At 46.6% G+C, this 12,980-nt stretch overlaps 1 protein-coding gene across 4 annotated transcripts in view; it reads left to right on the top strand.

The window, feature by feature from the left end:
- The window catches only part of RYR1 (ryanodine receptor 1), a 158,879-nt gene that overhangs the window by 118,443 nt on the left and 27,456 nt on the right, over nucleotides 1–12,980 (top strand). For all 4 annotated transcript variants that reach the window (XM_030942543.1, XM_010385726.2, XM_030942545.1 and 1 more), the window contains one exon: nucleotides 1,498–1,685. In XM_030942543.1, the coding sequence (XP_030798403.1) occupies nucleotides 1,498–1,685 (188 nt within the window). The remainder of the gene's footprint in view (nucleotides 1–1,497; nucleotides 1,686–12,980) is intronic.

Below are 12,980 nucleotides of genomic sequence, written 5' to 3'. Positions count from 1 at the left end.
TGAGACCCTGTCTCTACAAAAAATACAAAAATTAGCCTAGTATGGTGGTGTGTGCCTGTAGACCCAGCTACTTGGGAGGCTGAGGTGGGAGGGTCACCAGAGCCCGGGAGGTCCAGGCTGCAGTGAGCTGTGATCGCAACATTGCACTCCAGCCTGGGTGACAGAGCAAGACCCTGTCTCAAAGAAACAAAACCCAAAAACAAACCAAATGTGGCAAAAGATAAACAATTGATTAATGTGGATATATGAGGATCCCTTACACTATTCTTGCAGCTTTTATATAAATGTGAAATTACATTTAAATTTTTTTTTTTTTTTTTTTTTTTGAGACGGAGTCTCGCTCTGTTGCCCAGGCTGGAGTGCAATGGCGTGAACTTGGCTCATTGCACCCTCCGCTTCCAGGTTTCAAACGATTCTCCTGCCTCAGCCTCCTCTTGAGTAGCTGGGATTACAGACACACGCCACCGCATCCAGCTAATTTTTGTATTTTTAGTAGAGGCAGCGTTTCACCATGTTGGTCAGGCTGGTCTCGAACTCCTGACCTCGTGATTAACCTGCCTCAGCCTCCCAAAGTGCTGGGATTACAGGCGTGAGCCACCGCACCCAGCCTACATTAAAATTTTAAAAATACAAAAATAAACTGGAGTCAAGCTTCAGCTGCTGCCTTTAGAGGGAATGTGGGATCTCAGTTTGCCAATCTCCACCTCTCCTTGCTGCTTACCATTGGCTGGCCTCAGTCTTCTGTGGACCCGCCTGACTGTGTGGACTCGTGGAAGCTTTAGCTGTGTAAGCCCTCAGGTCATGCAGCTCTCAGTTCAAATCCATTCTCCTCGCTTTACTGGCTATGTAACTTCAAGTGTATGAGTTTCTCTATGTCTCAGTTTCTTCCTCTGTAAAAACAGAGAGTCACTCACTTCCCTTTTTGTGTGATTGTGCCAGGGTAGCATTTGGCACCTACCTTTAGCATACATCATCATTATCTTTTTTTTTTTTTTTTTTTGAGACAGAGTCTCACTCCATCACCCAGGCTGGAGTGCAGTGGCACGATCTCAGCTCTGCAACCTCCGCCTCCCAGGTTCAAGCAATTCTCGTCTCAGCCTCCCAAGTAGCTGGAATTACAAGCACATGCCACCACGCCCAGCTAATTTTGTACTTTTAGTAGAGACAGGGTTTCACCATGTTGGCCAGGCAGTTCTCAAACTCCTGGCCTCAAGTGATCCACCCACCTTGGTCTCCCAGAGTGCTGGGATTACAGGCGTGAGCCACCGCGCCCGACCTGACATCATTACCTTTACTGGGAGAGGTGGGCAAAGGCGGGATCAGCCAGGTTGGCACAGGAGGCTGACGCGGGTCAGGAAGGGACCCGTGGAGGGGAGGCTGCAGCTGGCCAGGGACCCTCCAGCAGCGTGGTGGCTCCTGGGCTGGAAAGAGAGGCAAGCCTCGTGGGGTCCCGGAAGGGAATGTCCGCCGGCCACACTGACCTGGGGCTGCCTGCAGGGAACGTGGTAAACGGCACGATCGCCCGGCAGATGGTGGACATGCTCGTGGAATCCTCTTCCAATGTGGAGATGATCCTCAAGTTCTTCGACATGTTCCTGAAACTCAAGGACATTGTGGGCTCTGAAGCCTTCCAGGACTACGTAACGGATCCCCGTGGCCTCATCTCCAAGAAGGACTTCCAGAAGGTGGGTGCGGCACATCGTGTGGGCCCAGGGCTTGGATGGGGTTGCCAAGGGCCAGCCATGCCCTTCTGGCTGCCTGCTTCAGGAAGAGACATCTCTGCAAGCCTCATTTTCCTTATTTGTAAAATGAGGATAAAATAGTCCTTGGGTTATAGGTGTTCTGTTCTGTTCTGTTTTGTTTTGTTTTGTTTTGTTTTGTTTTGGATGGAGTCTCGCTCAGTCGCCCAGGCTGGAGTTCAGTGGCGCGATCTTGGCTCACTGCAAGCTCCGCCTCCCGGGTTCTCACCATTCTCCTGCCTCAGCCTCCAGAGTAGCTGGGACTACAGGCACCCGCCACGACGCCCAGCTAATTTTTTGTATTTTTAGTAGAGACGGGGTTTCACTGTGTTAGCCAGGATGGTCTCGATCTCCTGATCTCATGATCCGCCCGCCTCAGTCTCCCAAAGTATTGGGATTACAGGCGTGAGGGACCGCGCCCGCCGTATTCTGTTTTATTTTATTTTAGAGACAGGGTCTTTCTCTGTTGCCCAGGCTGGAGTGCAGTGGCATGATCATAGCTCACTGCAGCCTTGACCTCCTGGGCTTAGGCAATACTCCTGCCTCAGCCTCCTGAGTAGTTGGGACTACAGATGTGTGACATCACGCCTGGCTGATTTTTAAGTTTATTTTTTGTAGAGATGATGTGGTCTCACTACATTGCCCAGGCTTCTCTTGAACTCTTGGGCTCCAACAATTCTCCTACCTCCACCTCCCAAAGTGCTGGGATTATAGGCATGAGCCAACTCACTCAGCAACTTGGGTTGTTTTGAGGATCAAATGCATTAACACAAATGAGAAGCATTATTACTGTTATCTTTATTAATAGTCATAACATTATCATTATTGTGAATAGGCATCAGTTATTCCATCGATAAACATTCGCTGGCTTCCTTCTCTATGTGGGGCCTGTGGTGACTCTATCAACCCATCAATGACCAAGATAGACACAGCCCGTGCTTTCATGGGTTTATAGTCTAATGGGGGAGGCAGTCACTAACTAGACCATTCCAGGTCTAAATAATGAGGCTGCTAGGAGGAAAGTGCTGGAACATCCTTATTCAGGAACCCACTCATACTCCTCTAACCACCTCTCCCATCCTAACTCTCCATCTTTTGTTAACATAGCCCTGGGCAAGTCACTCTCTTCTCTGAGCCTCAGTTTCCTCCTCTGTAAAATGGGTATAGGATAATCACATTAACCACTAACTATTGGCAGAGTGCGGTGGTTCATGCCTATAATCCCAGCAATTTGGGAGGCCCAGGTGGGAGGATCGCTTGAGCCCAAGAGTTTGAGATCAGCCTGGGCAACATAGTGAAACCCTGTATCTATAAAAATAAAAATAAAACAACTATTAACTATTGTGAGGATGGGCAGTGTGGGCAGTACCTGGAATATGGTGAGTGCTCAAGAGATGTTAGCTACTATTACTACTCCCAGATCTTTGCTGTTACCATTTTGTTAACTTTTTATTTTGAAATAACTTCAAGTTTATAGAGAAGTTGCAAGAACAGCACATAGAATTGCTGAATACCCTTCACCCATGTTGCCCAAATGTTTTCTATTTACTCCATCATGATTTCTCTTTCTTTTCTTTTCTTTTTTTTTCTGAGATGGAGTTTTGCTCTTGTTGCCCAGGCTGGAGTGCAGTGGTGCGATCTCGGCTCAGTGCAACCTCCGCCTCCTGGGTTCAAGCGATTCTCCTGCCTCAGCCTCCTGAGCAGCTGGGATTACAGGCATGCACCACCATGCCCAGCTAAATTTTTGTTTGTTTGTTTGTTGTATTTTTAGTAGAGACGGGATTTCACCATGTTGGCCAGGCTGGTCTTGAACTCCTGGCCTCAAGTGATCTGCCTGCCTCGGCCTCCCAAAGTGCTGGGATTAGAAGCACAAGCCACCTCACCTGACCGATTTCCCTTTACTTTCAAACACTTCAGTGTGTATCTCCTGAGAACAAATTCATTCTCCTGCCTAACAACAGGACAGTTATGCTAATCAGGAAATTAACATTGGCACAATGCTGCTATCTAATCCCAGACCTTATTCAGTTTCCCTTGTTGAAGAAATTTATTTTGTCAATGTCTTTTCTTTGCCAAACCAGAACCAGGGATTGCATTGAGGTACTGAGGTATTCTGTTTTCCTCCTTCAGTCTGGAACTGTGCCTGGGTGTGTCTTTATCTTTCCTGCTGTGTTTGAAGAACACAGGCGAGCTGTTTTGTAAAATGTCGTTCGGTGTGGGTTTGTGTGAGTTTTCATCATTATTAGACTAGGGTTATGCATCTTTTGCAGGAATATTAGAGAAGTGATGTGTCCTCAGTGTAATGTATTAGGAGGCACATGTAGTTTCATCCCGTTACTCTTTATTTACTTATTTATTTGTTTTTAGAGTCAGAGTCTTTCTCTATTGCCCAGGCTGGAGTGCAGTCCAACAATTCTAGCTCACTGCAGCCTTGACCGCCTGGGCTCAGGCCATCCTCCTGCCCCAGCCACCTAAAGTGCTGGGATTACAGGTGTGAGTCACTGCACCTGGCCAATGTCTCTTCCCATTACTGTTGTTAACTTGGAAGGCTTGGTTAACTCGGTGTTCACCAGGGGCTCCACGATGAAGTAACTGTTATTCCCTTTGGAATCAATAAGTGTCTTGTGAGGACATACTTTGAGGCTATGTAAATATTCTGCTCACTGCAGGCAGGGTCAGCATCCATTGATGATTCTTGCCTGAAACAATTATTCCTCTAGTAGCTGACAAATGTTGGTTTTCTCATTTCACCATATGCTTTACCATTATTAGGCACCATTTCAATGTAAGAAAGAGTATTTCCTTCTTGTCCATTTCATTTGCTCATTCATCCATTCATTTACATCAGTGTGGGTTCATGGCTTTTTTTTTTTTTTTTTTTTTGAGACGGAGTTTTGCTCTTGTTGCCCAGGCTGGAGTGCAATGGTGTGATCTCGGCTCATCACAACTTCCACCTCCTGGGTTCAAGCAATTCTCCTGTCTCAGCCTCCCAAGTCTCTGGGATTACACCCACCACCACGCCTGACTAATTTTGTATTTTTAGTGGAGACAGGGTTTCACCACATTGGTCAGGCTGGTCTCGAACCCCCGACCTCAAGTGATGGTCAGGCTGGTTTCGAACTCCCAACCTGAAGTGATCCACCCGCCTCAGCCTCCCAAAGTGCTGGGATTACAGGCATGAGCCACTGCACCTGGCCCATGGCTTCTTATTCTATGGGTTGCAACTGTGACTGGCCATCTGCACTTAGGTAAGCTCAGGGTTCCCTGAGTTAAAATCAAAGCTCCCCATGCCTTCCAGTTGTTCCCCAAGAGCCTCCCTGTGTCTCTCTGCTTCTCAGCCACGCCTTGCAAGAGTCATCTGCCCTTGATCCTCCGTTCTCACCTCCCACTCCTTCCCTGATTCGGGGCTTGCCGGCTTCCGTCCCCGTCAGGCTCCTGAAACTCCTCTGACCAAGATCATCAGGGACCTCTTTACCTCGGACTCTCCCCTCTGGCTTGTCGTCTTGGCAGCCTTTGTCACAGCCAGCCTTTTCCTTTCCCTCCCCAACCCTGAGGGGCAATGCCTGCTTCCCTGACCCTGAGCCTCACATCCCTGGGACTCTGCCTCCCAGACAACCCCTCGTAGCCTCTTACCCGTCGCTGTGCCTGAGCCCTCCACCTTCATGAAGAGCTCATAGTTACCATATTCTCACTCTGTGCCGTGCGTATCAGTGAATTCGCTCATTTAGTCCTTACGGCAACCCTACATGGTAAGGACTGCTTTTTTGTTTTGTTTTGCTTCTTTGAGACAGGGTCTTGCTCTGTCAGTCAGGCTGGAGTGCAGTGGCGTGATCACAACTCACTGTAGCCTGGGCCTCCTAGGCTCAGGTGATCCTCCTACCTTAGCCTCCCAAGTAACTGGGACTCCAGGTGTGCACCACCACACCCAGATAATTTTTTTGGTTGTTTATTTATTTATTTATTTTAGAGATGGGGTTTCACATGTTGCCCTAGCTGGTCTTGAACTCCAGGACTGAAGCAATCAGCCTACCTCAGGCTTCCAAAGTGCTGGGATTACCAGCATAAGCTACCGTGCCCGGCAGGACAGCTTTTTTTTTTTTTTTTTTTTTTTTTTTCCCGAGACGGAGTCTCACTCTGTTGCCAGGCTAGAGTATAGTGGTGTGATCTTGGCTCACTGCAAACTCCGCCTCCCAGGTTCAAGCGATTCTCCTGCCGCAGCCTCTTGAGTTGCTGGACTACAGGCGCCTGCCACCACGCCCAACTAATTTTTGTATTTTTAGTAGAGACGGGGTTTCCGTGTTGGCCAAGGTGGTCTCGATCTCTTGACCTCATGATCCGCCTGCCTCAGCCTCCCAAAGTGCTGGGATTACAGGCGTGAGCCACCGCGCCCGGCCACCAGGACTGCTTTTTATTCCCATTTTATGGATGCGGAAACTGAGGCACAGGGAGATAAACAGACATGCTTAAGGTCACCCAGCTAATAAGTGACAAGGCTGGGGTTAGACCTCAGGTGGTCTGGCTCCAGAGTACACTGCCTCCAGATTCATCTGTTAATCTGGTCTAATCGATAGTCAGTGAGCACTTCCTGGGAGCTGGGCCCTGGTTGGGGGTCTCAGCCCTACTATCGAGCCTGGCAGGTTTAGGGAGAGAGTCTGGGGTGACTACAAGAAAAGCCAAAAGCACTTGCAGGAGCTAAAATACACATGATTCATAATTGAAAATGAGTAATGATCTCTCTTGACTGGGGCTGCACAGATCACAGGGTTTAATGTCAGGTACCTGACATTTTACAGCTCAACATCTGTTACACAAAGTTACAATCTGCAACTGGTAAAAGTGTATTCATTTTATTTTTTGAATATATAATACTCACGATTTTAAAAAATCAAAATATAGGCTGGGCACAGTGGCTCACACCTGTAATCTCAACATTTTGGGAGGCCGAGGCAGGCAGATCACTTGAGGTTAGGAGTTCAAGACCAGCCTGGGCAACATGGCAAACCCCCGTCATCTCTAGTAAAAATACAGAAATTAGCCAAGCATGGTGGCAGGTGCCTGTAATCCCAGCTACTCAGGAGGCTAAGGCAGGAGAATCCCTGGAGCCTGGGAGACAGAGATTGCAGTGAGCTGAGATCGTGCCACTGCATTCCAGCCTGGGCGGCAGAGTGTGATTACATCTCAAAAAAAAAAAAAAAAATCAAAATATAGCCAGGTGCTGTGGCTCACACTGGTAATTCCAGCACTTTAGGAGGCCAAGGCAGGAGAATCGCTTGAGGCCAGGAGTTTGAGACCAGCCTGAACAATATAGCAAGACCCCATTGCCAAAAAAAGAAAAAAAAAAATTCAAAAAATTAGTTGGATGTGGAGGTGTGCACCTGTAGTCCCAGCTCCTCTGGAGGCTGACTGAGCTGGGAGGATCCTTTGAGCCCAGAAGGTCAAGGCTGCAGTGTGCCATGACTGTGCCACTGCATTCCAGCCTGGGCAACAGAGCACAAGACTTTGTCTCAAAAAATATATATCAAAATATAGCAAGGCGTGAATTGAGAATTCTCACTCCTACTCTTTTCCAATCCATTCTTCCCCATATCTACCATGGTAAGCCCTTTCGTTAGTTTCTTTTGCATCCTTCCATCATTTTTTAAATGAAAATACAAACAGATATTCTTGTTTTTCTCATTTTGTACATAATAGGTATAATATCACTGGTCTGTATTATTTAACAACATATTCTGAAGATATAGGAAGCTTCCTCATTCTTTTTTACAGGTGTTCAATATTCCACACTGTATGTATATTATGGTTAATTTGCTATTCCTTGTTGATAGACAGTGGCTTTATTTCCTATGTTTTGCTATACAACCCATGTTGCGGTCAGGGCTGACATGGATAGTTGCACACATTGTGCACTGCAACAAGGGTGTCATTTATACCACAGGCATTCTACATTTGTACATGTATTACTGCAGAGTTCTAGCAGATGGAGGGAAATGTGCTGAGGAAGGCTGTATTTGGGCCTAGAGTAATGCTGGCTTTAACAATTACTCTTGTTACATTTTGAGAGGCTGAGGCAGATGGATCACCCGAGGTCAGGAGTTTGAAACCAGCCTGGCCAACACAGTGAAACCCTATCTCTACTACAAATACAAAAAAATTAGCTGGTCATGGTGGCATGCACCTGTAATCTGAGCTGCTTGGGAGGCTGAGGCAGGAGAATCACTTGAACCTGTGAGGTAGAGGTTGCAGTGAGCTGAGATCGTGCCATTGCACTCCATCCTGGACAAAAAAAGTGAAAGTCCATCTCAAAAAACAAGCAAACAAAAACAATTACTCTTGTTATACAACATTCTGTAAATCATGTGTGATTCATCTCAGAGGATAAACTTCCAGAAATGGGATAGCTGGGTAAAAGGGTAAATGAATTTGTCATTTGGACAGACATTGCTCTCCATTTTTCTTTCTCATTAATAACATAAGAGTGTGCCTGTCTCCCCACAGCCTCGCCACCAGACTGCACTGTCAAATCTTTGGATTTTTGCCAATCTGATAGGTGAAAAATGGTATTGCAGTATAGTTTTAATTTTTTAATTTTTTTTTTTTTTTTGAGACAGAGTCTTGCTCTGTTGCCCAAAGTAGAGTGCAGTGGTGTGATCTCAGCTCAATGTAACCTCTGCCTCATGGGTTGAAGCGATTCTCATACCTAAGCCTCCCAAGTAGCTGGGATTACAGGCGTGCGCCACCACACCCAGCTATTTTTTTGTATTTTTAGTAGAGATGGGGTTTCACCATGTTGGCCAGTCTGGTCTCGAACTCCTGACCTCAGGTCATCCACCCGCCTTGGCCTCCCAAAGTCCAGATGCTTTTTCTGCCTTTCCATTCATATGAAAATCTACATTTAAAAAATGTAGCACTGTGGCCGGGCTCAGTGACTCACACCTGTAATCCCAGCACTCTGGGAGGCTGAGGTGGGCAGATCACTTAAAGTCAGGAAACCCCTGTTTCTACTACAAAATGCAAAAATTACTTGGGCATGGTGGCATGCGCCTGTAATCCCAGCTATTCAGGAGGCTGAGGCAGAGAATTGCTTGAACCCAGGAGGTGGAGGTTACAGTGAGCCGAGATCGCACCACTGCACTCCTGCCTGGGCGACAGAACGAGACTCCGCTTCAAAAGAAAAAAAAAAGTAGCATTGTTCTATAATTTCCCAAGTTCTTCATGGTTGGCAGAGTTCTTGACACTTTACAAATCACATCTTCAGTGATGAAGTACTTTGTAGATTTCAAAACATCGACTATAGTTTGGAAGGCCCTTTCTGGTGTTTGAAATCACATTTTATTTATTTATGTATTTAAAATTTTAATTATATTAACAGAGATGAGGTCTCTCTATGTTGCCCAGGTTAGTCTTGAACTCCTGGATTCAAGGGATCCTCCTGTCTCCGCATCCCAAAGTGCTGGGATTACAGGAATGAGTCACCTCACCCAACTGAAACCACATTTTAGGTTACTGATTTATTCCTGGTCAGTAAACAGTCTTGAGGTTATCTTTACTGTTTTCCCATCTGCAAATATAGGAAATGTCTTCCTTTTTAAAATATCTTTATTGAAATAGAATGTACATACCATAAAATCCACCCATTTAAAATGTACGGTTCAGTGGTTTATAGTGTGTTCACAGAATTGTAAAGCCATCACTGCAATCTAATTTTAGAACATTTTAATCATCCTTTCAAAAGGAACCCCATACCCGTTAGCAGTCATGTCCCATTTCCCCCACCCAGCTCCCGGTAACCACTCATCTTTCTGCCTGTATAGATTTGCCTGTTCTGAACACTGCATATAAATGGTATCATAAAATATATATGGTCTTGGCCAGACACGGTGGCTCACGCCTGTAATCCCAGCACTTTGGGAGGTCCAAGAGGGTGGATTGCTTGAGCCCAGGATTGAGGGTGGATTGTTTGAGAAGAGCCTGGGCAACATGGCGAAACCCTGTCTCCACTAAAAATACAAAAAATTAGCTGAGTGTGGTGGCACATTCCTGTAGTCCTAGCTACTTGGGAGGCTGAGGTGGGAGGACCAAGAAGTTGAGGGTGTAGTGAGTCCTGAACACACCACTGCACTCCACTTCAGCCTGGGCAACAGAGAGAGACTCTGCCTCAAACAAACAAACAAACAAAACGCATGTGTGTGTGTATGTGTGGCCTTAAAAGACATTCCTTTTATTTGACAAACCACAATGTCATTATCACTCCTAACCAAAAATAAAACAGTACAAATAAAAATATAATCACAGCCTTTAACATCAAGTATCTAGTCAGTGTGCAAATTTCCAAATCTCATAACTTTCACATAACTATCAGGATTTTTTGCAGCTTCTTTGAATCAGAATCCAAACAGGGGCCACCCATTGCAATTGGCTGATACTTTTTAAAATCATCTTTCATCTCTTGCTTCCCTGCTATCATCTTTTCTTTTTCCTTGCAGTTTATGTCCTGGAGATCCAGGCTGTTAGTCCTGCAGATTTTTACTGTCCAACAGAAATACAATATGAACAATATATATATTTTTTTAATTTTCTTTTTTTCTTTTTTTTTTTTGAGACAGGGTCTCGCTCTATTGTCCAGGCTGGAGTGCGGCGGGGCGATCTCAGCTCACTTCAACCTCCACCTGTCAGGTTCAGGTGATTCTCCTGCCTCAGCCTCCTGAGTGAGTAGCTGAGATTACAGGCATGTGCCACCAGGCCTGGCTAATTTTTGTGTTTTTAGAAGAGACAAGGTTTCGCCATGTTGGCCAGGATGGTCTCGAACTCTTGGCGTAAAGTGATCTGCCCACTTCAGCCTCCCAAAGTGCTGGGATTACAGGCGTGAGTCATCATAATTTTAAATTTTATAATAGCCATGTGTTTTTTTTTGTTTGTTTTTTGTTTTTTGTTTTTTTTTTTGAGACGGAGTCTCGCTCTGTCGCCCTGGCTGGAGTGCAGTGGCCGGATCTCAGCTCACTGCAAGCTCTGCCTCCTGAGTTTACGCCATTCTCCTGCCTCAGCCTCCCGAGTAACTGGGACTACAGCCTCACCTGGCTAGTTTTTTTTATTTTTTTGTAGAGACAGGGTTTCACCATGTTAGCCAGGATGGTTTCGATCTCCTGACCTCGTGATCCGCCCGTCTCGGCCTCCCAAAGTGCTAGGATTACAGGCTTGAGCCACCGCGCCCGGCCAATAGCCATGTTTTTTAAAAAGTAAAAAGAGGACCAGGCATGGTGGCTCGCGCCTATAATCCCAGCACTTTGGGAGGCCAAGGCGGGAGGATCACTTGAGGTCAGGAGTTTCAGCCAGCCTGGGTAACATAGCAAAACCCTGTCTCTATAAAAACTTTAAAAAATAACCAGGTGTAGGCCAGGCGCGGTGGCTCAAGCCTGTAATCCCAGCACTTTGGGAGGCCGAGACGGGCGGATCACGAGGTCAGGAGATCGAGACCATCCTGGCTAACACGGTGAAACCCCGTCTCTACTAAAAAATACAAAAAACTAGCCGGGCGAGGTGGCGGGCGCCTGTAGTCCCAGCTACTCAGGAGGCTGAGGCAGGAGAATGGCGTAAACCCGGGAGGCGGAGCTTGCAGTGAGCTGAGATCCGGCCACTGCACTCCAGCCCGGGTGACAGAGCGAGACTCCGTCTCAAAAAAAAAAAAAAAAATAACCAGGTGTAGTAGTGCATATCTGCAGTCAAAGTTACTGGGGAGGCTGAGGCAGGAGGATCCCTTGAACCTCAGAGGTTAATGCTGCAGTGAACCATGTTCATGGCACTGCACTTCAACCTGGGCAACAGAGCAAGACACTGTTAAAAAAAAAAAAAAAAGTAAGATGAAGCACTACACGTAATCTAATACATTCAAGATATTATTTCAACATGGAATCAATCCTGTTTATTTATTTATAGAGACGAGGTCTCACCATGTTGCCCAAGCTGGTCTCAAACTCCTGTGCTCAAGCAATCCACCCTCCTCAGCCACCCAAGGTGCTGGGATTACAGGCAAGAGCCACCATGCCTGGCCATAATCAATCTAAAAAATGATTAGCTTGACATTTTTCACTCTTTTTTCACACTAAGTCTATCAATGGATAGTGCTGTCCTAGTTGTAGAGTTTCCCACAGTCTGGACCTGACCGATGCATCCTTGTGGTATCATTTCTTGTGTTCCTCTGTCCCCTGGGTTTCCTCCAAAGTGGGACTCAGCTGAAGTTCGAGCAGATTCAGGTTTGGGTGTAAGGAGTTTTTTGGCCAGAACCTTCCTATGTGGGGCTACTGTGTACCTCCACCAGGAAGCACCTCCTCTCCAGATACCAGCAGCTGTCTCTGCTCAACGCTCAGACATATTCATTCATTAGAGGTTGCAAAATGGCAATAGTCTCATTTCTTTTTTCTTTCTTCTTTTTTTTTTTTTTTTTGAGACAGACAGAGTCTCGTTCTGTCACCCAGGCATGCTCTTGGCTCACTGCAACCTCCGCCTCCCAGGTTCAAGCAATTATCCTGCCTCAGCCTCCCAAAGAGCTGGGATTACCAGCACCCACCATCACCCTGACTAATTTTCGTATTTTTACTAGAGATGGGGTTTCATCACGTTGGCCAGGCTGGTCTTGAACTCCTGACCTCAAGTGATCCACCTGCCTCAGCCTCCCAAAGTGCTGGGATTACAGGCCTGAGCCACGGCTCCCGGCCTCTTAGTTTTCGTGATGCTTCCTTCATTTGACAAATGAGTATGAGTGCCTACTGTGTGTCAGGCCCTGCCCTAGTCCTGTAGGTACAGCAGTGAACAAAACAGAGAGGCCACTGTGGGGGCCAGTAGTCCAGTGGGAAGGGGCAGATGCAAATAATGAAATACACCAAGTAATTGTAGGTTATAATCTGTGGTCTGAAGAGCGTGGGAGTGAGCAGGGTGTGGTAAGCCCTGTAAACCGGCTAGTGGAGGAAGGCCTTCTGCAGGAGGGGACAGCGAAGCTGAGAGTTGAAAGGTACCATATGAATCAGGGAGGCTGTGATGTCCCAGGCAAAGGGGACAGTAAATGGAAACACTGAAAGGTGGGAACAAGAGGGACAGAAAGCAGCCTGGGCAACATGGCGAAACCCTGTCCCTACAAAAAATACAAAAATTAGCCAGGCATCGTGGCCTGTGCCTGAAGTCCTAGCTACTTGGGAGGCTGAGGCAAGAGAATCACTTGAACCCAGGAGGAAGAGGTTGCTGTGAGCCAAG

This window comes from Rhinopithecus roxellana, chromosome 12, assembly GCF_007565055.1.
Source record: "Rhinopithecus roxellana isolate Shanxi Qingling chromosome 12, ASM756505v1, whole genome shotgun sequence".
NCBI lineage: Eukaryota > Metazoa > Chordata > Mammalia > Primates > Cercopithecidae > Rhinopithecus > Rhinopithecus roxellana.
The sequence above is the reverse complement of the archived record's forward strand: the minus strand, read 5'-3'. Positions and strand labels throughout refer to the sequence as shown.